At 51.7% G+C, this 17,351-nt stretch overlaps 8 protein-coding genes across 8 annotated transcripts; 2 read left to right on the top strand and 6 right to left on the bottom strand.

Annotated features, from left to right (window-relative positions):
• Positions 1-150: 150 nt before the first annotated feature.
• On the bottom strand, positions 151-1,152 carry J4E93_007158 (uncharacterized protein; the record flags this gene model as incomplete). The annotated part of the gene is made up of 1 exon (XM_049345068.1): positions 151-1,152. One exon carries the CDS (start codon positions 1,150-1,152, stop codon positions 151-153), a length of 1,002 nt encoding a protein of 333 aa, XP_049197993.1.
• Positions 1,153-1,870: 718 nt separating this feature from the next.
• On the top strand, positions 1,871-3,437 carry J4E93_007157 (uncharacterized protein; the record flags this gene model as incomplete). The annotated part of the gene is made up of 2 exons (XM_049345067.1): positions 1,871-2,425; positions 2,490-3,437. The coding sequence occupies 2 exons, from the start codon at positions 1,871-1,873 to the stop codon at positions 3,435-3,437; spliced, it is 1,503 nt and encodes a 500-aa protein (XP_049197992.1).
• Positions 3,438-3,528: 91 nt separating this feature from the next.
• Positions 3,529-4,314, bottom strand: J4E93_007156 (uncharacterized protein; the record flags this gene model as incomplete). The annotated part of the gene is made up of 1 exon (XM_049345066.1): positions 3,529-4,314. The coding sequence occupies one exon, from the start codon at positions 4,312-4,314 to the stop codon at positions 3,529-3,531; it is 786 nt and encodes a 261-aa protein (XP_049197991.1).
• A 2,340-nt stretch (positions 4,315-6,654) lies between these two features.
• Positions 6,655-7,072, bottom strand: J4E93_007155 (uncharacterized protein; the record flags this gene model as incomplete). Its single annotated transcript, XM_049345065.1, has 2 exons — positions 6,655-6,669; positions 6,719-7,072. 2 exons carry the CDS (start codon positions 7,070-7,072, stop codon positions 6,655-6,657), a joined length of 369 nt encoding a protein of 122 aa, XP_049197990.1.
• Positions 7,073-8,188: 1,116 nt separating this feature from the next.
• Positions 8,189-9,290, bottom strand: J4E93_007154 (uncharacterized protein; the record flags this gene model as incomplete). The annotated part of the gene is made up of 2 exons (XM_049345064.1): positions 8,189-8,869; positions 9,000-9,290. The coding sequence occupies 2 exons, from the start codon at positions 9,288-9,290 to the stop codon at positions 8,189-8,191; spliced, it is 972 nt and encodes a 323-aa protein (XP_049197989.1).
• Positions 9,291-9,828: 538 nt separating this feature from the next.
• On the bottom strand, positions 9,829-12,022 carry J4E93_007153 (uncharacterized protein; the record flags this gene model as incomplete). Its single annotated transcript, XM_049345063.1, has 7 exons — positions 9,829-10,064; positions 10,118-10,788; positions 10,838-10,970; positions 11,019-11,111; positions 11,163-11,259; positions 11,311-11,529; positions 11,579-12,022. The coding sequence occupies 7 exons, from the start codon at positions 12,020-12,022 to the stop codon at positions 9,829-9,831; spliced, it is 1,893 nt and encodes a 630-aa protein (XP_049197988.1).
• Positions 12,023-14,276: 2,254 nt separating this feature from the next.
• Positions 14,277-15,354, bottom strand: J4E93_007152 (uncharacterized protein; the record flags this gene model as incomplete). The annotated part of the gene is made up of 2 exons (XM_049345062.1): positions 14,277-15,037; positions 15,087-15,354. The coding sequence occupies 2 exons, from the start codon at positions 15,352-15,354 to the stop codon at positions 14,277-14,279; spliced, it is 1,029 nt and encodes a 342-aa protein (XP_049197987.1).
• A 529-nt stretch (positions 15,355-15,883) lies between these two features.
• Positions 15,884-16,771, top strand: J4E93_007151 (uncharacterized protein; the record flags this gene model as incomplete). The annotated part of the gene is made up of 1 exon (XM_049345061.1): positions 15,884-16,771. The coding sequence occupies one exon, from the start codon at positions 15,884-15,886 to the stop codon at positions 16,769-16,771; it is 888 nt and encodes a 295-aa protein (XP_049197986.1).
• Positions 16,772-17,351: the final 580 nt, after the last annotated feature.

Below are 17,351 nucleotides of genomic sequence, written 5' to 3'. Positions count from 1 at the left end.
CACACTGGCGTACAAGTCAGACCCCACCCTGGAGCCTCCATCAACCGTGGGCTATCTACTTTGCATGTGTTCATCTTGATGCAGGCTCTAGACCTGTTCAGTTTTCCTCGATGCCACATAGCTGCCCTCACACCAGCCCGCCCCATCTTCTCAACGGGGCCCAAACGCACACGACCCCTCCATATGCGTCCCAGCATTCTTCCTCCTCCACTCCTGAACTGCACATTTACACCTCCTACACTTCAAATCCGCATTGTGACACTCCAAAAACCCATGCTCACCACTCCCACATCTCCAGCAAAAGACTTCCACGCCAACAGGCGGCGCCGGCGTGGGCCAGTTCATCAAGCTTTGCACCACAAACGCCGCAGACTTGGAACTCGACTGGCCCACCCGCCCCGGCTTTGCCTTGGCATTCTGTAGAGACCCATAGAGCTCGAAGCGGAGGGTGGAGAGGATAGCGACGATGGTGGCGTACATGGCTGCGTTGCCGCTGTTCTCGGAGTGATATACTGGGACGCTGAACTGTCTGAGGAGGTATGCGAAGTCTGCGTCTGCGTGGCGCGTGATTTTAGACTGCTGGGGTATGATTTGCGCATCGAGACTCGCTACCGTGGTATCCAGAAGGGTTGGGTCGAAGTCGAACGCCGTCTTGCGTACCTTGCTGATGCTATTGTTGGAGCCAAAGGACATGTATATGATGGGTCGGTAGCCAGAGTCCTCGTTCTGCTCGTCCATGGGCTGGTGCCAGATTTGTTGGAGCAGGAAGAGGGCTTCTTCTTGGGACACGTAGACTGCTGTGCCGAAGTGGAAGGGGTCGAGACCGGTAGCTGTAGAGTCCAGGTGCGCGGTGGAGCGGATGACGAGGTGAAGGCACCATACTTTGCGTAGCAAGTCTTCTGCGTGCGGGCCAGCCATGATAGGCTGCCCTTGGTTGATGCTAGATCGGTCGTAGGTGGTGATTCCAAGTTCGGTGAGGCGATACGGTGGGTGAGCTGACCATTTGCGGTGGAGGACGACGAGGACAGCGTCGCAAAGTAGGTTTGGAGCAGTTGTCGACCTTCCGAGGTATTTGTGCAGGACATCTTTGTCTGGTAGCGCAGCCAAGGCGTTGCGAAGGGTTGCTAGCTTTGCTGACGTGGATTTTGACATGACTTTTAAGCTGCGCGATGTTCATGGGTAGCAGAGAATAAGCGGCAGGAAATCTGTGTAGGTGAAGCGTTCGTCCGTTTGATGCGGCACTTTAAGAGACTAGTGCCATTGGAGATGAAGCTGACAGTGAGAGTGAAACTGAAGATGAGAAAGAGGTTGAATTAGATTCTGGTTTTCGCATTCTGCTGCTGCTCAGCGCAGCACATCTTTCTCGTTGCAGTCATGGCCTTGTGTAACCATCACGATCGTAATCCAGTCAAGCCTGAGTCTTTTGGACTTTTTTTGATGCCGAAGGAAAGTGTGTTGAGTTTGCATCTCGTTGCTAAATGATTGTGTACGCCATCATAGCTTGTGGCTTTACTTGTCCAGGTGTTCTTGGCTTCATCGTCTGCACGTTTTGGTGACTCAAAGGGAGCTTTGATATCAGATCGCGGCTATCGGCTGACGAAAATTCATCGATCTGAATAAGATTTCACCGCTATGATGGGTGTGCCCGAAGACGCGACCTTGGTGCTCTCCATCGCGGAGGTATGAGGAGAGAGGATTTCCCGAGGTCGGCTGGATGGTAGCGCAGCCGCTAATTCATGAATGGCCTAGCTCTAATTACCCTTACTAATCCCAGCGCATCCCCGCCATAGCTCCGCGAACCCTCAGAATCTGATCTCTTCAGCCTCATAATTGTCCGCTGTCGAGATAGGCCGCCCACTCAAATTTCATTATGTCGTCAGCGCCACCCAAAACCATAATTGATCTTCCGATCGAACTCATCGAGATGATCGGAATGAATCTCATTGAATATGCTCCATACAACGATTCCGTCGCAGCAGTCATACCGCGATTACTGGTGGGGAGTTGCCAGGCAGTGTACAACACCCGTCTAGCATGTCGAGGTCTCAGTAACGCTTTAAAAAAAGCATTCCTAGAGGTCCTACATGATGTACCCTTCCAATGCACTGAGGAGCATCTGGGCCGTTTGACGCGGTTGTTGCAGCTTGCCTGGGTGTCGCAGTCGTTCAAACAGCTCACTATCGGCGGTGCCAAGATAGCCAAAACACCCATACAACGATCCTGGGCGGTCTGGATACAGGACCATCTGGCGGACGCTTTCAAGACAATTCTCAGCATTGCGCCTCGTTTGGAAAGCATTAGATGTGTCCCAATCTTTGAGTCTTTTAAGCCAAACGATCCCCGTGACGCTTACGACAAAGATACCGCCGACGAAACTATTCCCGAACGAAGGCAGGGTCCCTTTCGTTCTGTAGACATCTTTAGAGTACGTTAAAGCACCCATCTTTTCCCCAGATAGTCCCAGTATAGAGGCTAATACGTGAACGTAGAAACTTTACACATCGATACACGAAAGCGGACACGCGGAAACTCTGATGTCGCTTTTGTTAGGATCCGACTCCTTGGGAACATTCAGACTTGGAGCGCCCGGTGAGACATTGTACCGCGGTCAGATAAGACTCTCCCCGTTCTTGGCAAAGCCATTACCTCATCTCCAACACCTCGTCCTCGACTTGGGATGTCTACGATACGGCACTGGCATTTCAAGTTCGACTCAGATGCCAGTCCTCGAGTCTTTGACGATCGTATACACAACGTTCCTCGACAACAGCGAACGGAATGTCGGACCGTGGCCGGAAGGAAACTTGGACCTTTTGGCAAAGACTCAACCCCGACGGCTCGTGCTTACCAGCTATAGGTACGTCACTTCGTGGCTACACGAGCCTCGAGAGAAAATTCTTGCTATTGTCCGTGCATTCAGCCACAGGCAAGGGCCACTACCGTGCTTGGAATTGCGAGACATGGATGTCGAATTGGATTACCATCGGGACGAACGGCCGATGCCAGCAGATACTTGGAAGTTCTCGGAGGACTTTCGCATCGCAGAGTTCAAGATTGCAAACGTGACGTGGTACCGACATGTAATCCATCGTGACAGTTCAGAGCGCCGTGGCTGGTGCAAGACGGGTTGGGAACTGTTTCCTCAAATTTGTGACGCGTCAGATGTCGTACGTGTACGCGTGTGTGACGAGTCGGAGCTCATTGAAGAAAGCTTTCTCGAAAGACCATATGAAGATTTGCATATTGATGGCAATAGCACGGATCATGATACCGAGACAGATCGCAGCACCACCGAAGACGGATTCGATGATTCAGACCGGTCCACAGACGAAGACGAAGATGAAGACGAGGACGAGGACGAAGATGGCGACGAAGACGATGACGAAGATGAAGACGAAGATGACGACCATGACAATGACGCAATGGACGAGGCATAGGCTATGATGGTTATGCATAGCCACTGCGATCGATTTGATACAAGGGGTCCATGTGCATAGTGTTGGCGCAGCTTTACGTTCGGTGACAGCTTCAACCTCCGCCAGGCTTCTTCAGCGCACCACCAAGAATACTTGGATCAAGCATCTTGGCTTCAGACACGTCGACACCACATCGCACCCACATGCTGCTCCAAAGCGCACCGACTGCTCTTTCTTCGGGCATGAAAACGACTGTATTCACGTACGATCGTGTCGTGTTATAGCAGTCTGGCATGTTGAATAGTTGCGCCTCGCAGTTGTCGCCTTTGTTCGAATAGAACACGCCGCATCGCGCTTCGCTTGGGAGAGTGATGCATGTGCCGTTCTTCCATGTTTCGAGGGGCGGTGGGAAATACGTCTTCTGCAAGAGCTCGCCGCGGCAGTGTTTAGGGCCGCCCGCGCCGGAGTACGTGAGGGCGAGGATCGGTATCTGTGGAGTGGTCGGCGGCCGAGGCTTAGGCGCGACGGACGGTTTTGGCGTAGCAATAGGCCCCAAGACACCTTCAGCACTCCAACTCGCGCTCATTTGTGGTTCCGGTGTGAAGCCAATCATCCCGTCCTGGGTTTCGGTCATCGTGGTGGGTACGAGCGTCGCGCCAGACACGATGCTGCTGCCGTTGTACACATCGCCGCGGTCGAAGTCTGTGCCGTTCAACAGCGCCTTCGCCGCGACGATATCATCGCCATCTCCGACTCTTGCAGCTTGCGCGAGGTTGATTTGTATGACTGGTGTGGTTGGTGCGCGTACTTCGATGGCGGTCGCTAGCGAGATTGCGATGAAGAGGAGGAGGGAAACGGACGACGCGATGAGGATGATGCGCCGCGGTATGGACGACATCGCGGTGGTATTACATTACTTTTGGAGATTTGCGAGGTTGAAGGGGTATGCGACAATGTCGAAGTTCGTGGGCGACGCCAAGGAAGCGTCGGGGGTCGCTACACTACGCGTTTCATCCCCATGTCTTCCCTAGACATCGTCGCAGGCATGCAGGCAATCTTTCCAGGCTTTCTTGATAACTGTATTCAGATTCCTTACCACTACTACATTCGGATGTATGATATTGCGCGAGTTCGCAATCTCGATACAGCAGCGGCTTAGACCGATATTTGTAGGTTCAGTCACAGGTCCGTCACTTGACCCTTCTACAGCTCGGTATCAGCCTTTATGGGCTATTGCTTATACTGTACACCTCAATTACATATGGGCTCTCCGTTGTCATGTAGCGAAAGCTGCACTAACGATTCGATATTGTCGTTACAATGAAAAGGGTAACGGCCGTCTTCCATTGCACGACAAAGCGATAGATTCACTGGAATGACAGCCATTGGTCTAAGCTCATGACAATACTTCTAGGTTTTGACGCGTATACACAGACCACTGGGTACTAATCTCCTGATCACTCGCTGTTGCCTAAGCACTGGTCAGTCCCCTGAGCGACTTACATCTCGATTAATTCCTGTCGACCATACTCAACCACCCTCAACCCGGAGATTCGTCTACCTTAAACCATTACCCTCGATATCGACGATTAACCTACGCCAAACTCATATACCTCTCGATGAAAGTAGGTGCAGACGAGACCCCGTCCTCGATTCCAGACATGGCTGCCGAGCTCGTAGACGCAAACCGACGAGCGCTAGCATTAGCCTTCAAGAAAACTGAGGCCAACAATTCGAGCACATCTGCCGCTCGACTTGAGATGATCAAGGCCGATTCTAGATACCATACGCTGAAGCGTCGCCAAAGGGTACTGCGTTATGAAGAATATACTGCTGCCAAACAATACAGCCAGTCTTGGTGTCAAAGCCTGTCTCAAGGTCTCTTTGATAAGCTCCCTCGCGAGTTGCGAGATATGATCTACGACCACCTTCTCCCTCATTCAGCAGAAGTGTCACTCCTGGGTCAGGATTGGCGCGTTTCCTCCGGCCCTAGATGGACGTTCAGCTCGTGGAACGACAGTGAACTCGATCCCATCCCTCATTATCTAAGGAGTGAGTTTATGGGCACGGCGTTTCAGAAAGAGATCTTGCAAGAACTCCACAGACGCGCAAAACATAGTATTTACCGCCCAAACGATGTGGAAGAGTTTCTGGAAAATGGCCTGCCGCTAGCATCACTTCCGGTCCGGGCTTTCGACTTCGTTCGCTCACTCACGGTAGAACTATCCTTCCAACCTTATCAGGACGTCAACAAACTCAGTTGGCGCAGAACGGGACATTTTGATCTTAGGCAACACCTTAAAGGAGATCCTCAGCACTTGGAATCTGTCGCTACCGAGCGTGACTTCAACGAAAAGGTCAAAGCGCTTGCTGTTATCGCCAAGATCAAGCAGTTGAACAAGCTCGAACTGCATATATCGATTTGCACCTGGACCACTAGAGTTGCGAGAGGCTTTGAGCGAGCTCTGGTTCCCTTTGTGCAGGATCTGCAAGACCACGGAGTGAAGGCTGACGGGGAAGTTCAGGCTATTCAGCCATATCGACGTGAATCCCGTCGTACCACTGAGATGTACGCTGGCTGGAAATGCGATTTTGCCAGAGTCGCGCTAGAACGCTACTAACTCAAGGCTGGTGTCTTCGTAAGTGACTAGCCTCATGGATACATTTCACACGCTTACTTCTCATAACTAGAACCTGTCTTGCATATATTGCGACTATCGATATGGTCGAAGCTCAATCCGTGTCGCCCCGGCTCAGCACAACAGTGTAGTTTCCACGCAGTCAATTATCGAGAGATTACGTCAGGACTATGCTCATGGTATGCTCTCGTCCGCCGTCTCATGACAGCATCAGGTAGAAACGCTGTTGATGTATGAGGCAGTACGAGAAAGGTCTCAACATAAGCGGCTAGCGATATATGTGCTGCTTGCTCACGACTTGGACGCATTGGATATATAAGATGAAGGATTTCTACTACTATAACAACTATTTGAGCATGCGATTCAGTTGCTGATTGCATAGCTTCCTTTGACGTATAGCTACGATGGCAATGTGAACCCGAACGTAAATTTTGAAGAGGTACTACATTTGAGACAATGATATACAGGCCACGCACGAGCCCTATACCATGTAAGATGCAATGATGCTAACCCCCTTCTGATCTCGCTGATTTCTGATCAACTCCGCCGCACTGTAGGCCCATTGAATACACATGCCTATAGCGCTCACTTCCCGCTTCTTAGTTGCCATCCTTCTGGAGTGTTAGTAGACACTTCTCGAAGCTAATCCCGATGACAACTTACAAACGCTTCAGCGACCAAGCTCTCCAGCTGACGCGTAGAGAGAAGCATGGTACTGTCATAAATGATCTTTTCCCGCTCAGTTGGGTATTGGTACATGTTCGCGCTGATGTACCGTACGGTTACCTTGCAACCCTTTTCCACAAGCTCTTGGATGTGCGGAAGCAGCACTGCTTTGTATTTACTAACTGTCGACGAGTGTAGGACTTTCACCTTGAGCTTGAGTGTAAATTTTGATACCTGATCAAGCCCCTTGAGGGTCGTGAGCCAGCTCAGCTGACTCTCGTAGTCTTCCTTTTTCCAGTTGTCTTCTTCCTTGCTGTACCAGATCCCTTCATTGGAACAGGCGATGTCCATAGACACAGTTACTTTGAGCGTTCGGATGTAATCTTTGGGTTGACAGGACGGATGAACAATCAGAGGACCATCTCTCAAAAATTGGGCCACGTCCTTGACATGTCCCACTTTATGAATGGCATGACGGTGGAAGAGCTGGGCAATTTCCACGGCGAACTCCTCACCCACGAACTTATCTCGAAAATAGTGTGCGAGTTCATCGTCGTTACCACGGCGTTGACTCCGTCCGCGACGGTCGATGGGTTGAAGGTGAAAGAAGTGATCGTTCATTGTGTTTGCCGGCAGAGGGACCTCAATTGGATAGATGGTGGCACTCGGACAGTCGCCGATAAGGTAGAGGTAGACTTCATCTCGCAGCTCCCGAGCGGTGACTAACTCCAAGAAGCGCGCGGTAAATTGACGATTCCATGCGCGCGAGCAGTCATCGGTTATCTTCTTATACTTACTAAGGAGAAATGTTATGTCAGTCATCAATCCATGACGCCGGGCGGCCCTGCACTTACGTTTCCAAACCCTGTTTCTCATGTTCAAGCGCACTTTGCGTAGTTTGAAGTGCATCTAGCTGCTTTTGCCGCTCTTCGATCTCTCTGGCAGTGGTATCACTTCTCCAAATGTATAGTCAGCTTCTTACCACAAAGATCAAAGAAAGTTGCTTACATCTTCTGGGCTTTCTGCAGTCTCTGTGCAAGGCTGCGAGACTGTCAGATTCTTTAATACTGTTTGTCGGTATCTCTCATGCCAACTTACAGCAAAATTGCCTGAGCCTTGGTGGTGAGTCGATCCTTCGGGGCCATTCCGTGAATGCTCTGTTGTTCAGGTAGTGTAGTGGCAAAAGTTGAAACGACAGAGGTATTCCAGACGATTGTGTTAATCTATATAGATTTATCGCGATGTAGAGTCGACGTGTGCTCAGTGTGTAACGTGACAGAGCCGCAAGCTAAGTAGGTGCATGCGTACTATGGTTTAGGCAAACACGGGGCTAGACGTAAGTGCGGGCGGTGTGAATGATGAGTCCACTCTAGTACTAACCCTCTTCTTAAAATGGACTAGATTGGGGAGCAAGAGACAGCCCAGCAGATATCGGATTATGTTAGCAAACTAAACATGAACATTCGTTTAGGCATCTTCTCCCTCAGCCTTCTCCTTCGCCTTATCCAAATCCAACGGCACCCTAACAACAATCTTGCCCCTCGCCCTCCCCGTCTTCAACTTCTCAAACGCCTTAGGCGCATCCTCCCATTCGAAAACCTCATCGACCACAGCTTTGACCTTCCCCTCCTTCATCCACGCTCCAATCTGGCTCAGCGCATCCGACGACGGCTTCGCCATCAACAACTGATAGCTGTTCTTGCCGCCGCCCAAGAATCCCGGCAACAGCATATTGGACCCCACATTCTTGATACTAGCAACGCTCATCCCCGCGCCGATTTGGACAAACTTGCCGGCTGGAGTGAGGAAAGCGGATGCGGCTTTGTAGAGGTTGGGTGGTGTGCCGATGTTGTCGACGACGAGGGTGTAGGTCTGGCCTTTGGAGGAAAGAGTTTCGATAACATCGCTGGTTTTGTAGTCGATGACTTCGTCGGCGCCTAGGCTCTTGCAGAGGTCGACGTTGGGCGTTGAGCAGGTGGTCGTCACGTGGCAACCCAGCGCTTTCGCGATCTGGATGCCGTACACACCCGTTCCGCCTGAGCCGCCGTTGATGAAGACTTTGTCGCCGCTTTTGACATTTGGGGCGATGGCTTGGTATCTGGTGATGGGGTTAGCATGGCTTTCAGCTGTGTTCTCAGGCTGCGCGGCCTTACTCGGTCAGCCCCACAATGCCAACGCCTGCTGCGTCTTCAACCTTCACGCTTTCTGGTAACCTTGCCAACATTTGTCTATCCACGGCTACGTATTGTGCCATGCTTCCTCCCGTAAGCGCACCAACCTTTGCGCCAAAGACAAATTCGCCAATCTGGTACTCGTCGACTTTCTTGCCTACTTTGGCGACCTTGCCGCAAAAGTCGGCACCGGGCGTGATGTCGGAGCCTACAAGTCGCAGAGGCATTGGGCCTTCGGTGACTTTATGGTCGACGGGATTGATCGCCATGGCGTGAACTTGGACCAGAATCTGCTCATCATGAAGCACTGGTTGTGGCACGGCCTCATTGATCTGGAGGTTCTTCTCGATGCCGCCATTGGTGCTGTTGTACTGCCAGGCCCTCATCGTGGACGCCATATTACTGTTTGGTCTGAACGGAGCTTGTCGCGATGGATTTCCGATAGATTTGGTGCCGACGATGCGCGCTGTCCTTGTTATCTTATAGCGTGGAAACAGGCATGCGTCATGACGATTTGCGTTGAGCGGGGCAAGCGCCACCGCCGTCTGTTAACACGAGCTTTGTGAGTAGACACCCATCTATCGGAGCTCCATTCAGGCGACCGAAGAAATCGCGCAGATTGAGCCTGGGTAGGACACCTACATCGTGGAATCCATTTAGGTGGGTATGCCTCCTTGCCCAATGGGTTGGCTTACTTGCGCTCGGTCGATCAAGGGGCATGCCCACATTGTCACCTAGCCCAATCGGGCGTACTCTGCGCAGCGACAGCAGTCTCATCATGAGTTCCGAGAAGGGATCAATATCAAGAGATGGTCATGAGCGAGATGATTATTTGTGTCACAATGGATTTTCAATTGATCGGTCCTGCACGTCAATGAGGAGCTGGAGGCCTAACAGCCGCAGCTCAGGCCGCCCTTTCGCCCTGCATGAAGCCTCTTACGCGTATGTGACAAACATCTGCTCAAAGCCAGTGACGTTCCACACACCGGTAATAGTGTTGAGTGTCAAGTTGGTTGGAGTGGTAGGACCACGTTGAAGCGCCCCACTCTCGACATGACCGCCTGCAGCAGCTACAGTTCCGTTGGTCCTCTCCAGATGATTGGCACCAGCCTTGACGGTGAAGTTTGCGAGGCTGATATCGAAGGGGTTGCGAGATGCGACGGATGGAGAGCCTAAACATCGTCAGCATGTGAGGCATGGTAAAGGTCATCATGTATCGACTTACCGTAGTACTGCGCATTGAGCTCCTCAGGAGAGATGAACAGCTCGTAGTACCCTCTGTAGTAGCCTTCAGTCCACTGAAGCTCCCGGTTATCACGCACAAGCGCTGCGGAACGGTCACTCGAGTTTGCAATCGATCTACCAGCGCCATAACCGCTGGATGAAACGGCCGTGCCGGCAAACTCGACGCCGATGGCACCAGCACCCGTCGCCTGGTCGTATGGGGTCTCGTCGAGCCAGACAAGATCAGACACCCAGTTGGCATGAGAATCGCCAGCCAAGAAGGCAGTGTTCGGGATCTCGTTGCTGTAAAGGTGATGAAGAGTGCGGTTGCGGTTGGCGGTGTATCCGTCCCACTGATCGGCGTTCAGCTCGTTGCTGTACACTGCGCTGTTGTTCATTCGGGAGAAGATAATCTGGTTGCCAATGATCCTCCAGGTAGCACCGCGTTCATGCGACTCGGACAGCTGGTTGTAGAACCAGTTTTCCTGGCGGCTACCCATGAGCGAGCGGCCAGCGTCATCCTTGAGATCCTCGATGTAGCCGTCGTTCCAGTTAAGTGTTGTAATAGATCGGTCGTAGTTGCGGGTGTCGAGCATAATCAGATCGAAGAGTTTGCCCATCTTGAAGTTGCGCCAGATGCGGAGGTTGTCATCCATGTCGACCTGGCGAATGCTGCGGTGGTTATTAGCGACATCAGGAACGGCCAAAGCGAAATACTTACGGCATCCATTCAAAGTAGGCACGGACAGCGTTCATCTTCCTTGAGTCAACGCTGACTCCTCCGAACTTCTTGAAGCTTTGTTCAGTGTTGTTCATGCCGCTAAAGCCATCGCGATAACCGTTGTTTGCAACCTCTGTCCATCCGTTAGTTGAGTAAAGGGGTGCCATGCTAAGCAACATACCATGATCATCCCATGTTGGAATCCAAGCAAAGTTTTGGTGAGCAAGGCGAAGGTCGTCATCAGTGCGATACTGGCCAATACGCGTTCGGTAGTCTTTGAGACGAATTAGTAGCTGTCAAATTCAAGCATCAGTTGCGTACGAACCGTATAGTGTGACAATCTCTCGCGACGGGTTCGTGGCGCGCGGGTCTTGGCCGAGCTTGCCCTTGGTGGACTCATAGATGTAATCACCAAGATGAACCTTCATCTCCAGATTAGCAGAGTCACAAATGCGCGTAATCATCGTACTTACGAAGAAGTCAACTTGATCTTTCCTGGCAGCATTGCCATATGCGTTGAAGTAACCGTTCTGCCAGTTGGAACAGGAGAAGATGGCAAGACCAACTTTGGAAACATCGTCGTCTTCGTCGGGGCTGGTCTTGGTCCTGCCGAGTGGGCTCTTGTTGGAGCTACCACAAACGTTGAACTGGTAGTAGTACTGGGTGAATGGGGACAGGTTCTTTGCTTCAATCTTCTCAGAGTTAGCTTGTCACTCGACAAACCCGCCGCTTAGATCTTACCTTGACGGTGAAGTCGATGTCGGAAGTGGTGTATGCTTGGCCTTGATCGACGATGCTGGAGAAGTTGCCGTCCGTACCAACGCGGTAGTCCACGCAGATAGGATTAGGTGAAGCCTTGATGTACTTCTCTGTCTCGTGGTTGTAGAAAGCTACATTACCCGTAACAGTCACGTTAGATCTGTCGTTCTCGAGAGATGGCGCAATGCGTGTCCAGAGAACGACAGAGTCGGGATAAGGATCTCCAGAGGCGACGCCGTGCGTGAAGCTTAGCTGAGTCGGATCCCATGGAGTCGCCCGCTTGATGAGACTTCTCTTTGCGACCTTCGGTACATCGATGCCAAGGCCTTCGTGTCGGCGAGAAGGCGAGTGGTAGTTCAGGTTGCCATCGAAAGATGCACACACGAGCGAGGCTAGAGGCGCCGCGGCAAGAAGGATTGAAAGCATTGCGAGGATCGAAGAAGCTTCGGTGACTCTCTTCTTACTTTCCAAAGTCCCGAGACTTCAGAAAGCTTAAGTACTTCCATCGCACTTCAACGTGCCGTCCTTCGCGTACAATTTCACCGCCTTCGTACTACTCCGGCCGCCAACATTACCGCATCGTGCATTCAGTACAGTTCTGACAGCAGCTGTGGCCAATCGCATAGAGTGCATTGTAAGTGTGTAAAAGAGTGCCTGTTGATCGTCAACCGCGACATATGCACGATGCGCATGTGCCGGGAGGATGAGCTGAGATTGGCCGAGCGCGACTTCATCCCGCTGGACAGGCTAGCCCGTTGTGGGGATGTGCAGCGCGTCGAACGTCGTTGATCCTGGCATGACATACAGTATGTGAGGAGTCAACGCGACGATGCGGAATTGTAAGGTGAAGTCTTTGGGGTGACAGGAGAAGAGGGGTGGAGGGTTGCTTGGCTTTCCAGCTCCCAGTCCGCGGAAAGAGATGGCGCTAAGATTAGAAGGGTTTAGCGCCAACCGCGCCGCATGCTAACCCTGGAGAACTCCATCGTCCATTCCTTCGACATCCACCCCGTCTAGCTTTCCGAAGAACTCCTCGATCTCTCTCTTTCCTGACATACACTTGCTGTACGTACGAATCGCATTGCAGATCTTGCCTTTCTTTCGATGCCCAATTCTCCGCTTCTAAAGCGCTTGCTTGCTTCTCTATCTTGATTCAACCAATCATTGCATCGTTCACACCCCGCCGTACACGTTCCCGTGTTATCCACGTTGCATCGTCGGAACTTCATTCGAGCAAGAGCTATCACGGCATCGCTGATGTCGTTGTACCTATGCCGACCACGGAATGTTTAAACATGGAACATTACTGCTGCGTGGGAAGCCCCCCGGCTTGCCTAGACCCTTCACGCTATGCAATGCGGTACCGCTTCATAAAAGTACCAGTCCCTGTCTTCTTCCTGGAGTTCGAATGAAACACACCATCTTCTCCAGGGAGGTGTATCAGCCTTTACCCTTTTCCAACCGGCGTGAGCTCCGGGACTATTACATTACGAAAGAAATGAGGACCAGAACGATCCTCATCTCCGGACCCAGATTTGCCATCGAGCAGGATTACCGGCGATTGTTAGAGGATCATGGGTTCAATCCGGGAATGCTTCTATCGATCTATCGCTGGAATGGGTTGATTAGGTCTTACACGGTTTTTGCAGTCATGCCTACTGTGGAGGATGTGGCCCGAGCTGTCGTAAACGTTGAAGGTGCACTCCTTTTTGACACCAAAGTCCGCGTTCAACTAGCCTATCTTGTTGAGAGATCCTTCTCCAAAGTACCACAGATCGAGTGGGGCTGGTATGCTACGAGTGGGCCAGGCATCGAGAATATACGGTTGCGTGCACCTTTGCTGTCCCCACCGGTCGATATATTTAGGCCGATCAAGGAGGGTACGTTCTGCCTCCATTGTGAAAGCAAATAAACGTTGACTAATCTGGTTCAGCCCGCCAGGTACTTGTGACAAGTTTTCAGGACGTAAAAGTCCGGGACTTGCGACTGGAAATTTATAATCTGTTCCACTCTTTTGATGTGGATGTCTTTGAAATAAGCTGATTGAAATCGGGGCAATGGTTTATAATTCTCAATTTTGTTAATGCTGAGCAAGCAGAGATCGCTCGAAAGACGTACAGCACGTACACGTTACCGAGCGGTAATCGAATCAAGTGTGCATCTACGAGGGTACCAAAGCACTTCTTAAAGGATATGCCTTGGGCATCCAGTCGGAGTGAAGGGTGAGTCGCTCACCCGCACAGTTTTGGCCGCGATACTAATGGTGTCTTCACTAGGCGTGAGTCCCACTCCGAGCGAGGTCTAGTCACGGGTAAAAACCTCGAGCATGTAAGCCATCATCCTTTTACTGTCGCCGCTCTTCAAAACAGCGAAGTGGACATTGCTAACCCAAACGATAGCTGCAAGAGGATGTGTTTCGCAAGTGGTTATTGGGCAAGAAGGATCGAGGCCTTTGGGTTCCTGGGTATGATGCCAGTGTACTTGACGAATACCGGCTAATTGCGACGACAGGCACAAATACTAGACTAGATAGCAATGCAAATCTCTATCAGGAAAGTTCTAGACATACATTACATGTAACAACCACGCAAATTACACTGCTTGCAACGTTTTAAGATCTGCTAACATAAGGCGTGGCATGATGGCTACATACACATCACCCCCACAAAGCTACTCTATTCCACTAGTCAACCTTATAAACAAGCTTGACACCCGAAACCTTCCCATCCTTCAAATCCTGTAATCCCTGCGGCACACCCTCCAACCCACTCCTCACCTCAATCGGATGCGTCTTCAGCTTGCCTTGGCCAAACCACTCCTCAGCCTGCTTCCAGAACCTAGCACCAAATTCGTAGTCCTCTTGACTAGCGCCAACCTTCTCACTGTACGCCTCGCCCAGCGCCGTGTAAGCGAACGTAAACTTGGTCTTCACATCGCTCCTCGGGTAGTTGTTCACGGGCAGAAGAGCAGACATGTGACCGCCCGTGGAGCTAATTGCCGCAGCGGTGATGTCGAATGAGTTTCCTTCGGCGATACAATCGAAGGCCAGTTTGAGCTTGTCGTTGGTAGCTTCGCGGATCTTAGCGCCCACATCAGCGTCTTTGTAGTTAAAGACCTGGTCTGCGCCTAGTTTGCGGAGGAGATCGAAGTTGTGCGGTGAGGATGTTGCGATGACCTCGCAGCCTGTGTGCTTTGCGTATTGAATGGCGAGGGTACCTGTTGCGGTGGAGCCGCCATAGATGAGGACGGGAGTTGGTGATTGGACCTTTGCAGGCGGGAAGGGTAGGCCGAGCTCTTGGTAGAGGCCTTGAGCTACGGTTGTGATGCCAACGCCTAGAGTGGCGGCATCTTCGAAGGACATGTTGGAGGGGATCTTTAGATTGATTCCGGTCTTGGCTTTTACGTGCTCGGCGAAGGCGCCGTTGGAGTGGTCTGCTGGGTCGCCTAGGGTGTGTTAATAACCAGCTTCTTTGCTGTTCAGTGGTGTTCGTACCTCCGCGAACAAATCCAGCAATGCGGTCTCCAACCTTGTAGTGTGTTACATCCTTGCCAACTTCCTCAACTTCACCAGCATAATCGCATCCAGCAATAGCACCCGGCGCCGCGGCCCTATCGATGTTCTTCCAATCCGTCGGGTTCAGTGCTACAGCCTTTGTCTTGACAAGCAGCCAATTCTCAGCCGGAAGCTTAGGAATAGGGACGTCATTGCGCAGTTCAGATACGCCTTCAGAGACGTGTACAACTGCTCTTTGTGTAGACATGTTGCGTATGTGAAAAGAACTTGGGATTCTGGTATGTAAGTTTCGGAATTTGGTGAGATGGGTGAAGATGGTTTTCATGGTTTATAAAACTAGACTGATTGAGATCCATTTCTGCTATGATGCAAGATGTACTAGTGGATTTGTAATGGGAGGGGACTACCGCGTCATGCAGCCTTCTTTGGGACTACCCGTGGACGGGCGGAGCGGAGTATGTTCGGCGAATTCTGTGGAGCATGCTGAGTATACTGGAGGATTAGTATCTGGCGATTGACTGTGAAGTATCGCAAGTATCGGTATGGCATGACATGGTTTTTGATTCAACAAGTGTGTGGCGAATGTGACAAGCCCGTTGTGGTAGTGGGTGACGGTCGGTAGATGTGAGTTGGAGGGTCCAAGCTCGGGCTCTGCGCTAAAGCCTGGCGCAAGGGTCCAGCATCGCGACAGCTCCACGCGCGTAGCTTTCCTACTCTAACCCCAGCATATACAATTGTCCTGAAGCTTGTCAAGTGCTTAGACTTCGATTGCGACCATGGACGAACCTCAGCGACCGCCAACGCCTGATGACGAAGACATCAAGCTCAACTTCTTCCCCGACCCCCCGCCTTTCTACAAGCACTTCACCACCGAAAACCTCACGCGACTCAAAGAAATTGAGAAGGAAGCTGCGCCCGAAGATGACGAAACGAAATCACCGCCCTCATATCCATCGACGAAGCTCACCGCAGAGCAAATCCTCGCCCTACCGACCGAACTTCGCTACCTGATCCCACCCGAACCGCCCGCCGACGATGCCGAATTCCACGTCTTCGGTACAAAAGAAAAGGCAAAGGGCAAAGATGTCTTCCAGCAGAACATGGACTTCATAGCCGAGCAGCTGAAATGGCAAGACGTCTTCCCAGATTGGACGTACGAACAACTCTACCCTTCCTCCTCCACCGAGTCCACGACCGACGACCCCTCCGCGCAACCACCTACGGCGAACAACTCCGCGTCTCTCGACCGGCAAAACTACCTCTTCAGGTTTCTGCGCAGCATACTCATGAGTTACATATCGCTACTGGGCATCGTGGCCGCGAACCCGACGTCAGAGCAGAAGGATCAGAAGCTCAAGGATATTATGACGCTGGTTGCGAATATACATGCGCTTATCAATGAGTACCGGCCGCATCAGGCGAGGCAGACGCTCATTGCGAAGATGGAGGAGCAGGTGCGCAAGAAGAGGGAGGAGGTCGAGGGTGTGAGGAGGATGGGGGAGAAGGTCAAGGAGGTGCTTGCTGGGTTTGGTGGGGTTGATGGAGAAGACAAGTCGGGTTATGGGGGTGAAGAGACTATGGAGGATGATATGAGGGCGAGGGAGGAGGACAGAAGGCGGGTGCAGAGGGGCATGTGGGAGGCTATTGGTGAGGTCGTAGGATAAGACGCGCCATATCAGGCAATTTTCAAGACGAGTGTCATTGTTATACGTGGCAGCGGAAGCTGGTGTCTGCTGTCCACGCGCGATCGATGAGTTCTGCCCGTACCCCTGAAGCCGGCACACAACGTGTCTGCCGCATCAGCGCGAAGAAGCGTCGGGGTATCTGTGATAAACACCGCAGACGTTCAACCTCAGACCCACTGCGCCTAGTATACATCGCAAGCAAGCAGCCGCCCTGCTGGGGTCTGGCAAAGTGCTGGGCATCTAGCCATGGATTGCTCTGGATTACACCGACAACATAGACACCTACAATGACCCATTCTTCCACATACGACCATAGGATCATGAAAATTAGGCTTCCCGTCCGCTCAGCCATATACAAGCATGATACCGGCGGATTAGTAGTTAGGTGGGTGACCACTAGCGAATCCCCGCTGTTGTATGTTTTTGACATTTTTTGCCAGTTCATCCATCTTTTTGCTCCCCCGGCTATGACGTCATAGCACCTGCCGCCCAGGAACACCAATCCAGCAGCTCCCCAAGGTTGGCCCATGATCATTCTCAGCCACATCCAAAGCCACAT

This window comes from Alternaria ventricosa, assembly GCF_023758065.1.
Source record: "Alternaria ventricosa strain BMP 2768 chromosome Unknown scaffold_12, whole genome shotgun sequence".
NCBI lineage: Eukaryota > Fungi > Ascomycota > Dothideomycetes > Pleosporales > Pleosporaceae > Alternaria > Alternaria ventricosa.
The sequence above is the reverse complement of the archived record's forward strand: the minus strand, read 5'-3'. Positions and strand labels throughout refer to the sequence as shown.